Genomic DNA, 23827 nt, shown 5'->3' with positions numbered 1-23827 from the left:
AGAAGGGAGTAAAGTGTGTTTTTGCTGCAAAACCAAAAGTTCAGCAATGTCATTTTGCCTCCGCACCATATTCGAAAGATTCATTTTTCTAAGCCCTGTATCTGTGCAGCTAGCAGAAGGATTTTGTGAAGTAGTAGCAGGGTTATCAGATGTTAATGTTACATCCTCAACATTGGACTTTCTTTGTACAGCTTGGTTGAGTTGTGGAGGATGAAGCATTCTTTGCAATGGAGTTTTTGGGATAGCTCCAAGTTGAACAAATCCAAATGATGGCGACGGTCCTGGTGATGTCTGATCCTGTGGCATTGATGTCTCAGTGCCATACTTTTCAAGATACTCATTCATTTCATCCTTAGGTCCATAAGATTGCTGGGAATTAGCAGATTGAACTTGTAGATTTGGGCTTGCTGTTGTTTCAAAGTCTTCCAGGACCTTGATTTTAGCATAATTTGCAGCTAAGTCACATTCCAGGTTTCCAGTCTCATATTCAAAGAAGCCTTTTCCATTTCAAGGGTTGCTCCATCTACCGCGCGAGGTCACGCCTACCGGGAGGGGGTGGGCGCCCTGGAGACCTCATGCAGGTGCAAGGAGAGCAGCGGACAGGGACGGAGGTCTCCAGGGCGGATCCATGAGTCCAAGCCGCCATGGCGGGTCAGGGGCCATGGGAAGCCATGGCGGGTCAGGGGCCTTGGACGGCCACGGCGGGTCAGGAGTTGCTGAAACCCCGCCCCCACAAGTTCCCCTCCCACTGGTATTAGCCCCCCCCCCCCCCAAAAAAAAAATACTTAAGGGGGCTCAGGAGAAGCTTAAGGAGTCCAAGGAATGGAGTTGATGTGTGGGCTGGAGTGGGCTCGTGGGCGGCAGCAGCAGTTGGAGCCAGCTCGGCGGAGACTGGAAATACAGGTTCAGCGGAGACTGGAGATGCTGGCTCGGCGGAGTATGGAGCGGGCTTGGCGGCGGCGGTGCATGGAGCGGGCTCGGCGGCGGCGGTGCATGGAGCGGGCTCGTAGAACCATGGAGTGGATTCAGCGAGGGCAGGAGCATAGTCGAGGGGACTTGGAGCAGCTTCGGTCCAGAAGTCTATTAACCAGTCCTCCTCAATGGTTGGCATTTTTGGCTGCTCGGAGGCAGAAAACTCAGGAGGCTTTGGTTGCAAGGCAGCAGGCTGTATTGGAGGTTTGGGCTGCTTGGCCTTCCTCCTCTTCCTCCTCTTGGAACGCCCGGACCCAACAGAGGGTTGTGGATCAGGTAGGACGCAGGGGAAAAGCTCACTGGAGGGGTATGTGGAGGAAGATGGAGACTGACGAACTGGCCAGGCTGCCCGTGTTTCTGGGGGGACTGGACGAGATAAGCACGGAATATTCGGAACCTCTTCGACAACGAACGACCATCCTGCAGGAGCCCTATGAGGCAATCAGCAGCGGAAAAAAGCGTGGGAGGCATGGGAGAAGCAGGAGCCTCGGAGATAAAGAATTAATCCATTCTTTGTGGATGTCCTGTCGGTAGAGGTCTGTCCTTCTGTTACAGGTGTATGGTGCTGGAGAGATGAGATGTATACGGATATCCACAAAGCAGAGTATTTAATCAAATGAAGGAGAGTAACAACCATTACACACATAAACTAACATTCAGGACAGACAAGGAGTGAAGGGAGTGAGTCCATTATATAGGGAGTGATGATGATCAGGAACAGGTGCAGGTAATCCGTGATGATGGGGAGATGACGAGGGAAGTGAGTGCAGGTGTGGAGACAAGAGGATCATGGGAAATGGAGTCAAGGAGACAAGGGAACTGTGACACATACACTGAACAAAATTATAAACGTAACACTTTTTTTGTTTTGCCCCCATTTTTCATGAGCTGAACTCAAAGATCTAAGACTTTTTCTATAAACACAAAAGGCCTATTTTCTCTCAAATATTGTTCACAAATCTGTCTAAATCTGTGTTAGTGAGTACTTTTCCTTTGCCGAGATAATCCATCCACCTCACAGATGTGGCATATCAAGATGCTAATTAGACAGCATGATTATAACACAGGTGTGCCTTAGGCTGGCGACAATAAAAGGCCACTCTAAAATGTGCGGAATGTGCTCCAATTGTGGAAAAGAGTGTAAAAATTCTTATGTTTATGAAAAATGCAGTGTATTAGAATGATTTCTGAAGGATTACATGACTGAAGACTGGAGTAATGATGCTGAAAATTCAGCTTTGATCACAGGAATAAATATTTTACAATAAATCCACATAGAAAACAGCAGCAACAGTGGTGTGAAAAAGTGCTTGTCCCCTTCCTATTTTTTTTTGCATGTTTGTCACACTTTAATGTTTCAGATCATCAAACAAATTTAAATATGAATCAAAGATAACACAAGTAAACACAACATGCAGTTTTTAAATGAAGGTTTTTATTATGAAGGGAAAACAAAATCCAAACCCACATGGTCCTGTATGAAAAAGTGTTCAAACATAACTTAACTGTGGTTTATCACACCTGAGTTCAGTTTCTCTAGCCACACCCGGGCCTGATTACTGCCACACTTGTTCGCAATCAAGAAATAACTTAAATAGGACCTGCCTGACAAAGTGAAGTAGACCAAAAGATCCTCAAAAGCTACACATCATGTTGAGATCCAAAGAAATTCAGGAACAAATGAGAAAGAAAGTAACTGAGATCTATCAGTCTGCAAAAGGTTATGAAGCCATTTCTAAAGCTTTGGGACTCCAGCAAACCACAGTGAGAAAACATGGAACAGTGGTGAACCTCCAGGAGTGGCCGGCTGACCAAAATTACCCTAAGAGAGCAGCGACGACTCATCCAAGAGATCACAAAAGACCCCAAAACAACATCCAAAGAACTGCAGGCCTCACTTGCCTCAGTTAAGTTCAGTGTTCATGACTCCACCATAAGAAAGAGATAGCCTGCATTACAGAGTTCCAAGACAAAAACCACTGCTGAGCAAAAAGAACATAAAGGCTCATCTCAGTTTTGCCAGAAAACATCTTGATGATCCCCAAGACTTTTGGGGAAATACTCTGTGGACTGACAAGACAAAAGTTGAACTTTTTGGAAGGTGTGCGTCCCATTACGTCTGGCGTAAAAGTAACACAGCATTTCAGAAAAAGAACATCATACCAACAGTAACATATGGTGGTGGTAGTGGGTCTGGGTCTGTTTTGCTGCTTCAGGACCTGGAAGAATTGTTGTGATAAATGGAACCATGAATTCTGCTGTCTACCAAAAGATCCTGAAGGACAATGTCCGGCCATCTGTTTTGATTGCCAGTCTATAAAATAATGCATGTGAACATTTATATATTTTAGACATAGGCTAGGCTACTTGAATATGAAAGTTGCCGGTTTTGCCATGTTTAGAGTAAATTTGAGAATGATATTTTGAGTTTATTGAATTTTCAAATGATTGTGAAATTACTGAAGAAATCCTGACAACAGATAGGATACACAAACATTCACTCTTATCTGACATGCTGAAAACTATAGGCTACATTAATGCTTCTTTGTGCATTGTGTGACGAATAACGTAAATGGCATTAAAATATGAAAAGTCCAAACAGGTCAGAAGTGCATTCCTGGAAATGAATGTCCGTCGTTTAACAATGTATTTATTTTTGATCGTAAACAGTAGGCAAATATTGCTGTATATTGTCTCGTCATGTCCAGCTGCTTATCTTGTATGCATGTATGTACTCAGAGCTCCTGAAAAACCACAACAAATTCCTTGTGTTTGCGCAAGGATTCTGATTCTTTTGACTATTTTTCAAAATGATGTTTTGAGACAATTTTTGTCTCGATGTCTGTGATTTCATTTCATCAGTCTAACAGAAGAGAGAGGTATAATCAGTGGAGTGAAGAAAGAATGTAAGGGTCATCAAAAAGTACAGGGGAAGAGTTGAGGCAGGACAGGAACCTATACTTTGTTTTTTGCCCAGGGCATGGAATGTTTCAAAATCCACCCTTGAAAAATGAGTGAAAGGAGCTGTTGAGTGACAGAAATGGTTTTCTGCCAGAGGCATGACTACATCCAGAGCCATCTGTGAAGGACCTTATTTCAGAGAGATGTGCAAAAATAATATAGCTTTTGAATATGAAAAGGTTTTCTTGAAACAAAAACAAAAAACAAAGCAGGCTATTACTGGTTCCAAAACTTTTTTTTAAAAAAGAACCCAGAGCTGAACATGAAACATCATCATCATCATCATTAACACAATCCAGTGTTTCTGTTTTTATAATGATATTCTTTTACATTTTGAAGAAGAAGAAAAAAAATCTATAAAAAAAAAATGTTTGGGGAAAGATCCATTTTACCTGAAAAAGGTTGTAGAATAAAAATGGGTTATATCATTCTCTGTATATATATATATATATATATATATATATATATATATATATATATATATATATAAACATACAAGAGACCTTGAGCACTTGTTTAAATCATTAATAGTGTAGGTAGAATGGATTTATTTGTATTTAATGTACAGTTTACCAGTTTTGATGACACCCTATTTAAGTCAACTTCACAAGTTTGGCTGGATTAATTAGTTTTATAAATGTTATTGTTTTCATCAGATAGCCTACCATCCATATGAAAGCATGCCAAAGATTGGTGTGCAAACGGAGGCTCAGGTAGGTCAAAAACTAACGAGGAGAAGCATTAGGTTAATTACAACATCAGCAATCACAGTTGAGTTTGCCAAAAAAACAAAAACAAAAAAAAACAGTAAGGTATTTGTGCTGGAATTTTCACAGAGGTTGTTTTGCTGTCTGGAGCATCATTAAATGTTTTCACCTTTTTAAAATAGTTGTGTATGAAAGTTCTCAGTGTGAAAAGATGGATCTCAAAATCATGCAGTCACTGTTAGAAAGGATTCAAAAATGCAGAAGATGCTGGAAAAGCACTCTTCCTGAATTTTTTTATTGTTTGTCTTTAGCATTAAACCTCAAATGTCAACTATACATTTTTAATACTTTATTAGATAGAATGTTATACAAAGAAAGTAGACTATATGAAAAAGTATTAGCTTTTGCCATGTGGTTGATGCCCAATGTCGCTTGCTTCCCTTACGAAGAAGTATACTTCAAGTTCATTTTATTAAGTATTTTTAAGTAATGTTTAAGTATATTTTTAAGTATACCTCAGGTAGTAAGTATACTAATATCAATTTACTAGTAGTAAACGTGTAAGTGTACTATTTTAATACCGATTGGGACTAAATTGGCTCACTTTTAGTATATAAAAGTATACGTTTAAGTGTACTATGCAACAGTAGTAAATTTTAAGTGCACAACTAGTTCAATACTTTTCTCATTTGTACTGCAAGTGAACTTATGAGTATACTAGTAGAGTACTATTTTAATATTAGTAGTACATTTTATTATGTATTTATATACTAAATATTAAATGTATATATTAGTTTATAAGACTGTGTGTAAAACTATATGAAAAAGCATTTAATAGGCTACTCAATCAAAAGAGTAAACAACTACAAGCCAAGTATACTTAGAATACTTATCTATACTTTCAAGTATATCTCGATGAAAGATTGAGTTTAAGTATAGGCCAAATATACTTAGACTTTTCTGTCAGTATAAGTCAAGTATACTTAAGTGCAATTTTCCAGCCTGGTCTCATTGTTAATATGTAATTAGTAATACGTAACTTTCAAAGATACAAAATGTACATTTTTGTACATTTTAGAAAGGTGCTAAAACGTACAATATTGACGTAATTATGGCACTAGATTACTGTAACGCTTTACTGGGTGGTTGTTCTGCTCGCCTGATAAATAAACTACAGCTCGTACAAAATGCAGCAGCTAGAGTTCTTACTAGAACTAGGAAGTATGACCATATTAGCCCAGTTCTGTCAACACTGCATTGGCTTCCTGTTAAACATCGTATAGATTTTAAAATCTTGCTAATTACTTACAAAGCACTAAATGGTTTAGCTCCCCAGTACCTGAGCGAGCTCTTAAAGGGTTAGTTCACCCAAAAATGAAAATTGTGTCATTAATGACTCACCCTCATGTCTTTCCAAACCCGTAAGACCTCCGTTCATCTTCGGAACACAGTTTAAGATATTTTAGATTTAGTCCGAGAGCTTTCTGTCCCTCCATTGAAAATGTATGTACGGTATACTGTCCATGTCCAGAAAGGTAATAAAAACATCATCAAAGTAGTCCATGTGACATCAGTGGGTTAGTTTTTGTTTTAGTTGAAGCATCGAAAATACATTTTGGTCCAAAAATAACAAAAACTACGACTTTATTCAGCATTGTCTTCTCTTCCGGGTCTGTTGTCAATCCGCGTTCACGACTCCGCTTCTTCTTCTTCTTCTTCTTTCCTGTTTTACGGCGGTTGGCATCCAGCTTATTGGTGCATTACCGCCCCCTTCTGCTCCGGACAGTGACGCTGTTGACGTGTTATCTAGTGCGCCCGAGCTTCGTTTACAGTCTGAGGGAGACGCACGCTGTAAACAAAACAACCTTCGCAAACATGTCTAAGGATTTCGACACAGAGGAAGACTTTTTTTTGCTCAGCTATATTTATTTGAACCCGAATACACGGACGAAGAACTAAGAGCAGCGTCACTGCGGAGTCGTGAACGCGGATTGACAACAGACCCGGAACAGAAGACAATGCTGAATAAAGTCGTAGTTTTTGTTATTTCTGGACCAAAATGTATGTTCAATGCTTCAAAAACTTCTAACTAACCCACTGATGTCACATGGACTACTTTGATGATGTTTTTATTACCTTTCTGGACATGGACAGTCTACCGTACATACATTTTCAATGGAGGGACAGAAAGCTCTTGGACTAAATCTAAAATATCTTAAACTGTGTTCTGAAGATGAACAAAAGTCTTACGGGTTTGGAACGACATGAGGGTGAGTCATTAATGACATAATTTTCATTTTTGGGTGAACTAACCTTTTAAGTAGATGAGTAAACTGCTTTCAATAAATTTGACTAAAAACGTGTATTGATATGACAATTGAATACAACAGATTTAAATCATTAAAGCCACGATTTTAATATTAATACATGGGAATTCATATACATTCACACTTTATGTTACATGATTTTCGCTGTTAATACGTATGTATTTTTATGTTTTAGTGCTATAAATACGTCAGTGTTGTACGTTTTTGTGTGTATGAAAACGTAAGTAAATGTACATGTGGTACCACACTTTACATAAAAATACACGTATTCATGAGATCACGTTGAATTTTCAGCATATTTCTGAGAAGTACATACTGTGAAGTATATTTCTGAGAAGTATATAAAAAGTAGACAAAGTATACTTTCATATTTTTAGTTTAAAAGAAGTATACTAATAGCACACTTAAATAAACATATGTTTTGTAAGGGTTAGCAGAAATACATAATCATGTTTCACTTGGTCTGCTCAGTCACGCTGGATTTTCTCCATAGCGTAAGGTTGAGAGGTCCAATCACTGTTTTTCATGTTTGTAGAGTTAGTTAGTTCATGGAGTAAATATATAGGCTGTGTACACTGCTTTTTAAAAATGGCGGGTGCTGGCATTTCACATGCGTTTGACATAAAATAATAATAATAATTCCTTACATTTATATAGCGCTTTTCTGGGCACTCAAAGCGCTTTACATATTGAAGGGGGAATCTCCTCAACCACCACCAATGTGCAGCATCCACCTGGATGATGCGACGGCAGCCATTTTGCGCCAGAACGCCCACCACACACCAGCTTATTGGTGGAGAGGAGACAGAGTGATGAAGCCAATCAGTGTATGGGGATGATTAGGAGGCCATGATGGTCAGAGGCCAATGGGCAAATTTGGCCAGGATGTCTGGGTTACACCCCTACTCTTTTTGAAGGACATCCTGGGATTTTTAATGACCACCGAGAGTCGGGACCTTGGTTTAACGTCTCATCCGAAGGACGGTGCTTTTTGACAGTACAGTGTCCCCATCACAATACTGGGGTGTTAGGACCCACACAGACCACAGGGTGAGCACCCCCTGCTGGCCTCACTAACACCTCTTTCAGCAGCAACCTAGTTTTCCCAGGAGGTCTCCCATCCAGGTACTAACCAGGCTCAGCCCTGCTTAGCTTCAGTGGGCAACCAGTCTTGGGCTACAGGGTGATATGGCTGCTGACATATCAGTGTACACCTACGTCATTGGTAACTAGCTCCTTTGTGCTGGGCCAGACCTTTTACATTCTGAAGTAGTCTTGATTTGCCTCTCACAACATAACCTGCTCTAAACACACAGAATATTGTAAGTAGATATTTTTTCTTGTAATTGTGTCTTTGAACGATTATGAAATCGTGGCATCCGTAATCGTAATCACGAATAGAAATTCGATTAATTGTACAACCCTAGATGAAATTATCTAATTAGATGATCTAAATCAACACTGAACCTGAACAACTTCAGCTGAACAACAGCCAAAATGCATCATTGTCCTGTTGTCAAGCTGTTTGAAACAGCGCTATATAACAGTGACCTGACTTGATCATTCGGGTAATGAAACACAGTATCAAGAATCAAGGGTGTGTAAACTTTTGAACTGGATAATTTGTGTAAATTCAGTTAATATTTTGAAATGTGGACTCTGTGTAAACATCTGTTGTGTGAAACAGCTTATTCAGGACAGACTATTCACTACATAAAAATAGAATGCAATTTTTATGATCCCTTTTATTTTGATATTATTTATTAATATCTTGCATAAAAAAAATGTCACATACCCGTTGTTCTCTCCCTGGCAGAGATTTGAAAGTGCACCATTAGGTCTTCCAATGGAGGATCTGACCTGGACATGTTGCAGTTCTTTATGGAGAGGGTAATGTATCCATTCTCTGCCAATGGCTGGGTTACATCCAGTGGTTTTAACAGAAACTTCTTGTTCCTCCGATTGTACCTCATTTTTGGGATTTTTTCAGGTTGGAGGCATGTTGGAACAGTGTAGCTTATAATGTGGAAATCTATGTAGTACTCATGGGGCACGTCGAAATTCCACTCTATCGCTGCATTTTCAGGAAAAGGGTTTGGGGTAAAGAAATCCAGGATTGAACTCTTCTCTGGGAGACAAACATCAATAACAGCCAGGCCTGTAAAATAAAGAAAGTTGAACAATTCACATATGGCAATTTTGTTTAGACAATTTTTGCTTAATTATATAAGCTTTCCATTGCACTTACTGTATTCGTCAAATCCATGGATTACACCAAAATCGTTCATGTCCACAGGTTGACCTCCAGTCACTTCCAAAGACAATTTTCCATCATTAATCACATTGACTCCTGTAATGGTTCCATTCTGACAAAACCTCCCAACACTGACATTCTTCGATGTGATCGTGTAAACGTGTTTGTCTGGGCAGCTGTCTGTAGGCTGAATCTGCCGTAAACCAGGACTACGGACAAGCAAATAGACTGCCATTACAGAAGACTTCAGAATCCAGGTGAAGGTCCGATTGAACTTTTGAAAGACATGATGTTCTTTGGATTTGCTTGTATCTACTGTTGAACAAATGTGTTATGTCAGAGAAAGACCCAGCAGATTTATTAAGTCAACAAGTGCACAGTGTTAATTTAACCCTCTGGTGCCCCTCATTTACGGGTCACACTCATACTCCTCCTGGTCAAAAGTTCACCAAATGAATCATTCTAAATTATGTTTTAGAAACACATTAAAATGATCTAACTAATCACATCATTCCAACCAGCAGTCAGATATCAACATTATCCAATCAGCATGAGTGGAGACCTATATATGCATATATATACTATATATACATATGTTAGCTGTTAGCAATTGCTGTTAGCTGTGGTGTCAAGACATCTATAAATATTAGGGATGCACTGCTACCATTTTTAAGGTTCAAGTACGAGTACTAATACTTTTTTTCTAGTGCTCACCAATACCGATGCCTATATAGTTATTCATTTCTCTCTCTCTCTTTTTTTTATGTTGGAGTTTTCCAAACACAACACAGTAAGACTAATGAATGTAGGACAGCTTCTTTATTATTACTCTAATGAAAAAATTAATAATTTTTATGTGCTTGTAACAAACTTAAAGCTGCAGTCCGCGATTTTTCCTCTTTGTCGCCATCTCTTGTTTGAAACCTGCAATTGCAGTCATATGCGGAACAGTTATCTGTATGTGCGTTGTGCATCAGCACAGCTCGTCAGCACGGATGAATCTAATGTTTGCTGTCAGTCACCGCACTGGTGTGGATACTGTACTTCAGAATCACAGATTCTATGTCTTGAAAGTATGACCAATATAAGAATTTTCACTGGAAAATATAATCTGAACAAGTAACATGTCTGCCACTTTTGTTTTGACCAACTGAGAAAAAAAACATTAGGCCTACAATAAATCATGCTGCCAGTGATGATTAAAATCTAACAATCGCTTAGCTCGGATCATGCCAAACCGTGCAAATTATTATTACTGTATATTGTTCTCAAATTGTTAATGTTAACAACATCAGCATTGCGTGACTATGTGTATTAGTGTGTATTAGCGTTACCTGTAGATTTCAATTTCTGTAGTCACTCCACAGTCCAAAGTCTTTTGCTTTTTGACTACGAGTGAACCGCCAACCGTGCAAATTATTATTACTGTATATTGTTCTCAAATTGTTAATGTTAACAACATCAGCATTGCGTGACTATGTGTATTAGTGTGTATTAGCGTTACCTGTAGATTTCAATTTCTGTAGTCACTCTACAGTCCAAAGTCTTTTGCTTTTTGACTACGAGTGAACCGCCAATTGTCACTGATGATTGTCATTTGGACCTTTTTGGTTTACAATCTGCCATCAAATTTTAATTATTTCAGCTGCTGTGAGAAAAGGCTATAAATGTGCCGCTACCGGCAGCATCCTCACGTGATAAAACGACTAGCCTCTCGACGGGACTCCTTCTTTTTGTTTACGGACGTGATGTAATGACGCACAGAGGAACTGCTGCATGCTCAAATTTCCCGCGGAAATCCGCCATGTCGCTCTTATTATAAAACATTATTAAAAGCTTACTGTTGTGAATTGAGACAAGATAATTAGATAGTTTTGAACACTGGCTGGTTATGTACTTGCTCAAATATTGATTTTGGATAATTTTTAACCAAAAAAAGTTGCGGACTGCAGCTTTAAAGAACAAAAATTTCAATGTCCAATAACCTTCAAAGGGCATAATTACCAATATATATTATTGTTGTTATATAAAAAGAAATTTACAAACAAATCACAAAAAATACAACAAATACTATAGAGATACAAATTAAATAAACTTATTTTTCAGATACAGTAGGTTTATTTACCTACTGTTTATTTTAGCGCCAAAGTAAAGTGACGGCTGACAAAGTAAAGCCAATAAAGTTCATGTTTTTGTCTTGAAATATTTGAATACTATAAAACATAGCTAAAACAATATTGCTCTGAGTGTGTGCGTGTGACCGTGATTCATGTGCATATTCAGTCTGTGTGGAATCACACGTCAAGTTCTGAGAGAGCTATTCAGTCCAAAATCAATTCTGATTTTGCCCACCTCTGGAATGGATCAAACCATAATAATAATAATAATAATAATAATAAGTTTTATTTATATAGCGCCTTTCCAGAGCTCAAGGACGCTTTACAGTGAACAATTAACAGGGAAAAGATAATACAAGTAGACAATGATGAGAAACAATAATGGAAGTATACAGAAAAATAGAGTCAAGTACAAAATTACAAAACAGGACTTAAGAGACATAACATTCAGAGAAATAATAGTAATAATGCAGAGTAATCAATTAATCAAATCAGGGGTATAACATTCAGAAAATAGGTGAGTTTTGAGTAATGATTTAAAATCAGAGATATTATTGACACAACAGAGTGAGCGTGGGAGAGAATTCCAGAGTTTGGGTGCAATAACACTGAATGATCTGCCCCCCATTGAAGAGAGGCGATGCCGAGGGACAACGAGAAGGCCAGAGTCAGAGGAACGTAGTGAGCGAGTTGGAGTATAGGGGATGAGCATATTACAGAGATAAGGGGGAGCCAAACCATGCAAAGATTTAAAAGTGAGCAGAAGAATTTTGAATTTAATACGGTAGGCAACTGGAATCCAGTGGAGATCATACAAAATTGGGGTGATGTGAGCAGAGCGCTTGGTATGGGTGAGTATTCTAGCAGCAGAGTTTTGAATGTATTGTAATCTGGAGATGGAGCTGGCAGGTAGACCAATGAAGAGGGCATTACAGTAATCAAGGCGTGATGAGACAAATGCATGGATGACAGTTTCAGCGTCTTTGGTACTGATGAAGGGACGGAGTTGGGCAATGCGATGTAGGTGAAAGAATGCAGATTTGGTTATAGAAGAAATATGAGACTGAAAGGAAAGGGTGGAGTCAATGATTACACCTAAATTTTTAACAGTATTGGATGTTTTGATATGAGAACCATCTATTTCACAGGTGAGATTTGTAGAAATATGGCTAGTAAGTGAGGGAGTTCCAATGAAAATAATCTCAGTTTTGTCCATGTTGAGTTTTAGAAAATTTGAATTAAGCCAATTTTTTATTTCTTTAACACAAGCAGAGATTTTGTCTGTTTGGGGAGGTAGAGTAGTGCAGATTGAGTATAATTGAATGTCATCAGCGTAAAAATGATAGTTAAGACCGTGACGTTGTAAAATCTGACCAAGTGGTATGATGTAAATTATGAATAATAACGGCCCGAGAACAGATCCCTGGGGAATACCTCTCTTCAGGGGGACAGTCGGTGATCGAAAATCCTTAACTGAGATAGGAAGAAAACCAAGAAAGAGCAGAACCAGAAATACCCAAATCAGAGAGACGAGAAACAAGTAATTCATGGGAGACGGTGTCAAATGCAGAGCTGAGATCAAGTAGCAGAAGTATAGACAGAAAACCAGAATCAGCAGAAAGCAGTAGATCATTCACAACCTTTACAAGCGTAGTTTCGGTACTATGGAGGGGGCGAAAACCAGATTGAAAGGGATCAAAGAGATTATTTTCAACTAGAAAAGACTGGAGTTGGGAGGCAACAGTGCTTTCCAGTAATTTTGCTATGAAGGGTAAATTTGAAATAGGACGGTAATTAGATAGAACAGAGGGGTCGAGGCTGGGTTTCTTGAGAACAGGGGTAACTGCAGCAGTTTTGAGTGGCAGAGGAAATGAAGCAGAGGTAAGAGATGTATTGATGAAGTGAGAGATAGGTGCAGAGATGGAAGAATGACAAAGTTTCAGGAGAGAAGTAGGAGCAGGATCAAGTTGACAGGAAGAAGAGTTGGATTTCAAGATTAACTTAGAGACAGAAGATGGGGTTGTCAAAGAAAAACAAGACAGAGTTTGACTGGATAGATTTGGTGGATAGTTGAGCTTTGTATCAGTAGAGAAGCATTGGTGGACGGCATCTGTCTTTTCAAGCAAACAGTCCAGAAAAGAACAGCAAAGCTCATTAGAAGCTAGGGAATCTTGAGGTGGAGGTTTAGTGAGCTTATTTATTGTATTGAATAATGCTTTTGGCCTGTTACTTGATTTATTAATTGTGGCAGAGACAAAACTAGAGCGAGCTGAGATAAGAGCAGATTTGTATATTTTGAGATGATCAAGAAAGGTTAAATACCGTTTTTTCTATAGAGACGCTCAAGCCGTCTACCAGTAGCTTTGAGAATACGGAGCTCAGGGGTATACCAAGGAGAAGAGTGTGTGGAAGGGACACTTCTGGTCTTAATAGGAGCATGCTGCTGTAAGATTTCAGAAATTATGGAGTGATAGTTAGATAATATCATGGAGGGAGAAGAAATATCAAAGACATCTGAGAGGTTTGAAGAAACAATAGAGGTACAGAATGATGCAGTATCAATAGCTTTCAGATTGCGGTATGAAATAACAGTTTTAAGGCATTTCTTACACATAGGCAGACTTAAGCTAAAATCAAGACGTTTGTGATCAGAGATACCAGTGTCAGAAGAAGAGATGGAACAGATATCAACCCTTGATGTACATATCAGATCAAGGATATGACCATGAGTATGGGTAGGAAAATGAACATGCTGAGTCAGATTAAAACATTCAAAAACAGACATTAATTGATTAGTGTTAGAGCAAACAGTATCGACATGAATATTGAAGTCACCAAGCAGGAGAATGGGAAATGACAATGAACAGGCAAGGGTTAACAGTTCACTGAGTTCAGAAAAAAAGTTGGACAGGGCTTTAGGAGGACGATACAGCAGGATAATTATAAGAGAGTCAGCTTTTAATACCATATATTCAAATGAATTGGTATCATGAAAATGAAGTTGCGTGAGACGGAGATTGTCCCGGTAAATGACAGCGAGACCACCCCCTTTACTATGCAGACGAGGTCTGGACAGATATTGATATCCTTCAGGTGCGAGAAGATTCAGCTGCAGAAAATGATCCGGAACTTGCCAAGTTTCAGTGAGAAGAAAAATGTCAAGCTTATTGTCAGTGATAATTTCATTGAGATAAGGGGCTTTGTCCGATATTGATCGACAGTTCAGAAGCGCAAAATGACGATGCAGGGAATTCAAGTTAGCGGTACGTTGTTGGGCATCAGTGAGATAAATTAAAGAGCGATGTGTAGTATTGCCGGCGGGTACTTGTCTGGGCATGGACGACGATCTATGATTAGTCCAAATGCACGGAGGGGGTATCAGGCTTAGAGCAATAGGTACTCCTGAAGACACGCCGCGAGCGGTGTATGTATCGAGGGCACCGGAGAATCCCTAGACTCCGGCAGCATTCATACGTCACAGAATCGAGATGCGGGTGGCAGTTCAAGGCCCTTAGCTGCAATGGTAAATATCCAATATCCATTTTGGAAGTGAAAAAAATGAGACAGATAAGAGAAGAAAAAAGAAAAAGAAAAAAGTTTTGCCCGAGGCATGTTAGTACTAAGCAAATGCAAGCCGATCACAGGCAAAAACCACGTTAGCCAGACCCTGAACGCCACTTCACCAAAAACAGCAAACTAAATAGGAGATAACACACCCAGATAGCAAGCGATTAAACGAACAGCGCAACCGACTGAGAGAGCGGTGACTCACCCAACAGAAGAGCCGAACGTGGTGGGGACGTTAGCGGGTAGAGGGCTCGCAGCAGCCCGGCGGCGGCAAGCTCACGGACAACAGGAGTTTGAAAATGACAATAGTCCAGTTTAAAGATCAGCAGTGAGAAATTGAGTAATCCAATACTGACAAAAATAATCCGAACAAAACAGTGAAAAAACGTAGCAAAAACATACAAACAAACAGTCCAGGTGCGAAGCAGCAGCACAGACGCGCACAGCGTTCTCGACCCGGAAGTGTATCAATATCGCCTTGGAATCATATATATATTAGCCTACCTGATAAGTTCAAGTTACAAATACGCTGGAAGTTCGTGCTCATTCAAGGATGTGCATTTATTTCATGTACGGAGAAGGCACGGGCGCCTGCAGGATTTCATCTGAATGTTTTTTTTAAATCTGAAAATGAAATTGTCATTCATTCATTTAGCTCATGTTCACAGAGGAAAACAGCTGCTTGTTCTCTCGATACGGTCTGTTTTACTGAGAAATCACTTCAGGTGATTCAGTGAGAGAGCAGTCCAAATAAATGCAAGTGGATTCAGACCATTTTGCAAAGGTTTTTTTACCAAAGCATAATTTAAAACACAATTTAAGCATCAAAAATTAAACTGAATATACGAAGCAAAGCAAGATTTTTTCTTAAATATCCACAACACAAACAACAAATTGCTCATCACTATAGCAACAGTAGACTCTCAGAGCTGGCGTGAGCGAGTGGAGGCAGGGCTAATTTGCATATTAATTGATCCGTGTATATTAAATGAGGCAAGGGTGTAGAGTTACATTCAAGCTATTTTAAGGCATGAAGACATTTTTTCACTTGATTTTTTTTTTTTTTTTAATATGTCATTTGGTGATCAAAGATGAGTTTTAAGGGATAAAAGAATTGACTACAGGGGGACTTTAACATTAATGACAAATATAGGCTATGGTCCCTTTAAGACCGAATCAATGGATACTGACACATACCATGGATACTTTTCACCCAAATGTTTACGTCCACTTAAGCCATAACCGGCAGTATTTACGTGAGATACTCCACACGATGGACATTTTGACAACTATGTGTGCATTTGACAGATTCAGGCGTGAGGAAAACTGATTGCGTGCTGTCTGAGAGAAGTGGGATCGCGGGCAAGAAAGAGAGAGTGCTTCTGGCCTATCCCGCCTTCACTAATCAATAACGAATTGTGATTGAAAGCATGCAGCTCGCAATGTGTGTGTTTTCATCATTAATTTTGAAGTATTTCCACACCTGTGAGGCTGTCATTGTTTCTGCTGCTGCCGCCAGTGAGATATCGGTCTTTGGTGGTATTTTTACGAGTATGTGTACATGAGCTTGGTATCGGCCAATATTTTGATTTGGGGCCCTGGAGAAGTTTTGACATGCCTTTTTTCAGTTGTTCATAAACATATTAATGGAAAAAGTGTCATTACACTGTATTCAGCACGAACTAGACTACCATAATATGTGAGCAACATGTATGTACATGTTTGTATTTTTGAAGGAATAACGTTTATGTGTGGTGATTGAAAAAACAAAAAAATTTAAGTCACTGAAATAAGGCCAAAAAACAAATATTAAATATGTGCTCACAAGACTTCTGGGTATTGGAGGATGTAGACTAGAGTTTTTGCTTCAAAATTATTAAAAATTATCCTTCCTACTTATTCATATAAAACAATATATTGATTTAAATTTTGTAAGACACTTTTTGTCAAGTCACACACCTGAGAAGACAAAGACCCACATAATGACCTGCATAATGACCCGCATAATGAGCCCTTTCAGGCAGGTAGGCTATATGAGAGAAACCCTCTGATAACAGGCTCATATCAGCTATATTAACACTAATATAATGTCCACTCTTGACAGAAAACATGATTTTTGTGATCTCATGCGTGCATGTATAATTGCACATCATGTGAAGAAATTTTGTATAGGCCTATTATAGTTTAAATTACAGTACCAGTCAAAAGAATGGATGCATTACTATTATAATGTTTTTAAAAGAAGTCTCAAGTTGATCATGCTTTGTATCAAAAATACAGAAAAAAACAGCAATACTGTGAAATATTATTACAATTTAAAATAAGTTGTTGTCTATTTGAATATACCGTAAAATATAATGTATTTCTGTGATGCAAAGCATCTGAACATTCATGTTACCTCTATGGCATTTCATATAGGCCTTTAGGTTAAAAGCATATATAGTATAGCACTCGCTCCGTGGGAGTGGCCGAATTAGTGGATATTGAGCTGACTCACGGATGTCTGACATGTCTCTCTTTTCATACAGATTACATAAACAGAAAATTGAGACCTCTGCAGCTCTTCTAAATAATTTAGGAGCTAAGACCTAGTCTTGGCACTTATAATTACAGCTAGACCATTGATGGCTCCTCATTGCATGCTTAGGGCAATGTTAACTTTTTTCTCTTTATTTTTAAAATCTATTCCCTTAATAGATTATTATAAATTCTTTAAAGTAGACATGAAATCAAAATTGACCTTATTTATTTTGGTAACTCAAATTGCTAGTTTTGTGGTGAGCAATTCATCCGTGCGTGTAAATCCACACAAAAAAATAGTTTGGCTTCGTAATATTTAATAAAAATCTGAAAATGCTCCTCCCCTCTGCAACGGTACCCCTTCTCTAATGACATCAGTTTGACAGCTTGGGTTGAAAACGCTTAAACCACTCCCCTCCAACCGTTAGTCTACTATGCGCGAGAGATGGAGAGGAGGAGTGCTAAAGTAAAACTCTGCCCTCTATTCAATATTCCGTTTCACTTGGAAATGCTTCACAACACTGGAGAAAAGTCATTTGCAACTTCCAGTTCACAAGGACTATAACAAGTTAGTTAAAATGTACCACAATACAATAGAATGTGATAAATTCTAGTAAAGGTGGTCATGAAAAGTTTAAAAAGCTTCATCATGTTTTCCCCTCTTTTCATCAGTCTTTTTAGTGGCTGTCTTAGATCATGTTTGACTTTCTCCATAGCGTTTTACTACATTCTCAATAGAATTCAAATGGGTTTTACATTTTATCATAGAAACGGCTTGTGCAAATTGTATCACGCGTCTGCGGTGATTCGCGCGCAGTGCGCCACTCATGCTTATAAAAGCTCTGAACACGCGATTTATACAGTTAATTAATAGCCCGATTCTATGTTTCTGTGTGGTGGTTAGAGTAACGATACCGGCAACATGTGAGAAGTGCCGGTATGCAATACAAAGCGTGGGTACACTACAGATTAAAATATGGAAGTGCCGGTGTGTGCCGGCCCACTTCGAGCAATGAGTAAGATCGTGTGGGTGTTTGAATCCAGATTGCGATCTTTTTATGATTAATCATGCAATTTTATTGCTGTAACGAAACAGGACTCAGGCAGGGATCCATTTGCAAGCTTTATTAAAAGTGAGCGTGGTCGTACAGGCAGGGTCAAACACAGTGTTGGGCACATTACTTTAAAAAAGTAATTAGTTATAGTTACTAGTTACTTCTCACAAATAGTAACGGAGTTAGTAACTGAGTTACATCATTATAAAAGTAACTAATTACCAGGGAAAGTAACTATTGCGTTACTTAAAAAAATAAATAAATAAATAAAAATATGCCAAATAAATTGAATGCCCCCAATATTACATATAAGTCTAAGAATAAATTATTCTTGATGCGACTCCTGACTCATGATCCGCTCTTGCTCATGACATGAAACTTCTCTGTACTGTGTTGGTAGCCATTAAAGAAAACGTAGTTTCATATTTATGTTTAAATAGTCCTATGTTATGTTTTAAATCCATTTATTCGATTATGAAAAGTGAACAGCATGAGTAAGATGCATCAGAAGATGCGCAAATATATCGGGAGACATGGAGTGGGTCAGATATGATTTTGACCAATTCATTAAGTTTTGCTTTGTAGAAAGCCTTTCTTTAAAGTGAATTTCGTTTTGTAAAAATTATATCTTAATTTTAATCAATGTTTCATCAACCAATTGCTTGGATTTAATATATAACAAGCAAATATAGCAGACAGTAAAATCATGACATGGAGGCGTGGGCGCGATCACTGGTGCGTGAACTGAGGCTAAATGAACCGAAACTCAGAGGCTGCTTGCCTCGCAGACATGAGAAATATATCTATAGAATGCTTGAAATATCTACTTTAACGAAAATGAAGTAATTAAACACGAAAAGAAAGAGGCTACTCTGATTATATAGCCTAATCCGAATGAAATGTGCATTATCTCTCTAGGCGCGTCCATATGAGCAGATGATCAGCAATGAGAATCAGCAATGTCAACTTCATCTTTGCAGCCGACACTGATTCAGAAAACATTACTTTATTAATAAACAATTAAAATGTCTCCTTGCTGTTTTTGTCACACTCATAATCATTACTTTTGCCGGTTCTTTATGGCAATTATGCGTGCCCTTGAGTGCTATAGCCTTTATTATGTAAACGCTCCTTATTATGGTTTATTCTCTCCAGTATTTAAGAAATTAATTAGTCAACTAATAGCTTAAATGAACAACTACTAGTCGACTAGAAAAAAACTCATTTCACATATTTTCGATCAAGCATCAAAAAGGGTATTCTGGTTTGAGCTTGCGCTTCGCGTGCATGCTCTGACAGACACACACACAGCGCATCATACTTTATTATCAGTTTAAAATTATATTTGTGAATGACTAACCGCAGCACACACCAGAGAAAAAAACTTTGCAGGTCCTATGGCTGAGAGAGAGAGCCTACTCGGATGAAAACCGCTTCAGTGAGCTCAATTATAGTAACGCGGCATTTTTTTTGTCAGTAACGGTAACGGCGTTGCAACGGGAGAAAAAGTAATTAATTTGATTACTCGTTACTGAAAAAAGTAACGGCGTTAGTAACGCCGTTTATTTATAACGCCGTTATTCCCATCACTGGTCAAACAGGAACAAACAGGAACAGCAAGGGACAGGCAGAATCGTGGTCAGGATATAGGCAGTAGATCGAGGCAGGCAGATATCATTCACAATTCAGGAAACAATACACAGTCCAAAGGTATGCAGCAGAGAATCGTAAACGGGTAAACAGACAGGATCGGTAACAGACAGGCAGACAGGATGTTAAGGCTCGGAATTGTACACAGGGTGAAACAAGACTTCGCAATGAGGTGGTGTGTGTGTGAGTCTTAAATAGTCCAGATAATGAGCTTCAGCTGTATGTAGCAATTAGTGTTTGGTGTGGAGTGTGTGCATGTGACTGGCAAGGAGGATTATGGGAATTGGAGTCCAGGAACTGACGGTAATCGTGACAATTGTGTTATGTTTTTGCGCTGAATCGGTTTCATTTTCGTAGGCTATTGAGTGAATAAATACAGAAATCCCTTCATTTCAATAAAAAAATTCAACCAATTTGAACTGGAGCGTCCCCCCCCCCCCTTGAAATTCACTCCGGGGACGCCGTCCCCCCGCGTTACCCCCCATTTCCACCCCTGATCATACTTATTCTTAAGTCTAAGAATAAGAGTAAAATTACGCACAACACAAACGTAAACAAGTCCCAGTGTTGTACCACTGGGACTTGTTTACAAAGTATTCATCACCGAATTCCCAGGAACAAACCGGCATACGTGCACAATTCCGTTGCTTCCTCTGAAAAACAAACTTCATTCTCTGTTCCCTTAACGCTGGGTTCTTTGGGAAACTGAAAAAGGTAATATTTCCCTCACACCCAAAAACACACTCTTTCGGTGACAGGAGCTGTGTCTCATTTCGGAGGCTTCGTCCTCTGGACGTCACATTTGAAGGCTGAATACTTCATCAAGGATGTCATATTTAAGAAAAGTAACCGTAATAAAATTGACTGATATTCATTGTGAGATGTAATATACTGTAATTTCTTTCTTACGTTGCAATCTAACGGTTACTTTTCTTAAATGAGACTGCCTTGATGATGTATTCAGCCCCCGAATTGGGACACTGTTGAAAAATCTCTCTGCTTCCGTATCCCTAACGTAGCGCGTTGATGGGCGTGATCTTGCTCTTGCTCTGGGTGATGTGAGCTTATCAGGGAGAAGTGCCTAGACAAGGAATTCTACTCTCTTTTGACGTAATACAGGCCATACTCGAAAAAACTGAATCCTGTAGAGCAGGGGTTCTCAACCTTTTGCAAGCTGGGCCCCCCCAAAGCTGGTTCACTGCAGTTGGGTTTCGATTGCGGTATTTCGTTTTGAGTGCAGTCATTTTTGAGAATCCTGCCTCACACAAATATGTCGACGCGAAAGGAAGGAGAATCTTCAAGGCAACGTCACAGAGTTGAGGGTATTCCTGCATCAATGCTGCCCAGAATGACGAAAGAGGGCAGGAGCTAAAGAGTTCCTTCAGTCTACTGTCACTCTTCAGCTCAATAAGCTGTTCCTGCATATCAATTGATAGCTCGTTTGCTGTGCACACAAACGGAACTCGAACCCACGCAAAAGAGTGAGAGTTTAGCGGCCGTGATTTGATGAGATTTATCATTTTCACGGATTGGTTCAGCACGGAGTCAAAGAGAACCGTCATTTTTTTAGCAGCTAGTGCTTCGCAATGGACCATGCAATGTGTCCATTTCACAAGTGGAGCTACTTGCTGAACGCGAGCAGCTAGGCCACGCTCACGCCCCGTCATTGCCTGCGCACCATCCATGCATAGGCCAACGCATTGGTCCCAAGCCAAACCATTTTCACGGATAAAAATATCAAGGACATTGAAAATGGCTTCTCCTGTAGTGTGCGACTGAAGAGGCCGGCAAAACAGGACATCCTCCTCAATCGCCTTGTCCCGCAGATACCTGACATAGGTGAGGAGCTGTGCCTGCCCAGCAATATCAGTGGATTCGTCCAGCTGCAGCGCGTAGTAAAGACTCTTTTTTACGAACTCTATCAGTTGCTCTCTGATATCATTGGACATGTCTACAATTCTCCTAGCGACTGTGTCATTGGACAGGGGTATTGCACCGAGTTTGGCTGCTGCACTATCGCCTATCATTATTCTGCACATGTCTTGTGCTGCCGGCAAAATGAGAGTCTCGGCGATTGTATGCGGTTTACCCAGTTTACCGATTCTTTTGGCCACTACATACAATGCCTCCAAACACTGTTTAGACACAGTGCTGTGCACTGAAATGGTTGCCTGTTGCTGATGGAGGCCATCAAGCTTTCTTTTAAAATATTCAGCCGGTTTATTATTAATGCCAGCATGCTTTGTTTCGAGGTGCCTTTTTAATTTGCAGGGCTTCATACTGTCGTTTGCCAGCACCTCGGCACACACGACACACTGAGGTCTCAGATCAGCCGTGACTGTAAACCCAAACTGCAGGTATGCTTCATCGTACCTTCGAAGCTTTTTTGCAGCTGGTGGTGCATCGTTTGGCTTGTTGGTCCTCACAAGAAATTTCTCCATTTTTGTTATGTGTTTTCAATAAAGTTTAGGCAATATGTAACTGTGTGTGTGGCTATGTTGAGAGACGTATCAGGGGCTAATCAGTCGGGACTTAGGCACGATCTTTAATTAAACTAACAAAATAATTATTTTGCAGACAATTCAGATTTTATTTTAATACTTAACGATTGTAGTCCTCGTCAGTGTGTGTGTGTGTGTGTGTGTGTCTTAGTCACATGGGTAGTTTTAGCTAAGTGTAGCTACTGCCTAGCAGTTAAAAAAAAAAAATACTGGCTAGGGCTGAGATTTTATCTAATCTTTAAAAAGAATGTTTGTGGGTTTAGTTTTAAAAAGACTGTTGGGGTTTTGTAGTAAATGCCTATGTAAATCGAGATTGATAACAGACTAGCGAGAGCTGGCACAAGCAAACTTGGCAAGAGACTAGACTAGAGTGAATGGAGAGCTATGTCATGAGTCAATTTAAATGCAGTGATTTATTTTTGTGTGAGAGTGAGTGAACATTTACATTTACACCCCGCTCTGTAAGCCAGGGCGGGAACGGCAGTGGCCATGCGCATGCGCGATTCATTTGCAGCCTGGACGCGGAGGGGTGTGTGTCTCCTCTCTGCTCTGACTGCTGCGTGAGGCTACTGAGAGACTGACCGCCTGTGAGTGCTTTTGGACAGGAGAGGGGCTAACTGCAGTAGGCCTAACTGCAGAGTGATTCGTGCTTTCGAGTCTCCAAACACCACAAAAGTCTCCAAAAACACCAGTAAAAGTCGCTGGATTTGTCGCTTTTGACAAAAAAAAAAAAAGTCGCCAGGATGATTTCTTTGTGATATAATCAGTGCTTGAAGTGGGGGAAAAAGGTGGCGGTACTCTCTTTGCATTGGCAAATCATGAAATTTTTACAGTGAAAAACAAAACTTGGAGGTATTGCTGTTACAACAATTTATTGTTATTTATTTATTAACAGCATAAATGTATTTAAACATGTTTGTGTGTGCGTGGCTGCGTGCGTGCGTGTGAGCATTTCACAAAAACTAAAGGAAAGCTTTAACTGTAGCCTACATTCTTACTAGTTTATTCGTTCATATATATATACAACCTCACGTTTTATACGTTTGCAGCCTCTGTAACTTCCGTCCGTCATAAAAATTAATTCGGATGGTTCGATTTTCTGCATTTTTCACATCCATAGGAAATATTTTGAGGGGTGTTTTTGACATTTGAGAGCCACCAAATGATGAATATGAAAAAACGAATACGACAGTTTC

The 23827-nt window shown here is 39.4% G+C and overlaps 1 protein-coding gene and 1 pseudogene across 1 annotated transcript in view; both read right to left on the bottom strand.

Annotated features, from left to right (window-relative positions):
- The window catches only part of LOC125243982 (CUB domain-containing protein 1-like), a 50623-nt gene that overhangs the window by 10993 nt on the left and 15803 nt on the right, over nucleotides 1–23827 (bottom strand). Inside the window, exons 3-4 of the mRNA XM_048153877.1 lie at nucleotides 9216–9536; nucleotides 8763–9125 (exon numbers count right to left, since the gene is read on the bottom strand). Coding sequence (XP_048009834.1) covers nucleotides 8763–9125; nucleotides 9216–9536 — 684 coding nt within the window. The remainder of the gene's footprint in view (nucleotides 1–8762; nucleotides 9126–9215; nucleotides 9537–23827) is intronic.
- LOC125244276 lies at nucleotides 8051–8167 on the bottom strand (annotated as a pseudogene).

The sequence above is a fragment of the Megalobrama amblycephala genome, linkage group LG13 (assembly GCF_018812025.1).
Source record: "Megalobrama amblycephala isolate DHTTF-2021 linkage group LG13, ASM1881202v1, whole genome shotgun sequence".
In the NCBI taxonomy this organism is placed as follows: Eukaryota; Metazoa; Chordata; class Actinopteri; order Cypriniformes; family Xenocyprididae; genus Megalobrama; species Megalobrama amblycephala.
This window is presented reverse-complemented; position numbering and strand designations above follow the sequence as displayed.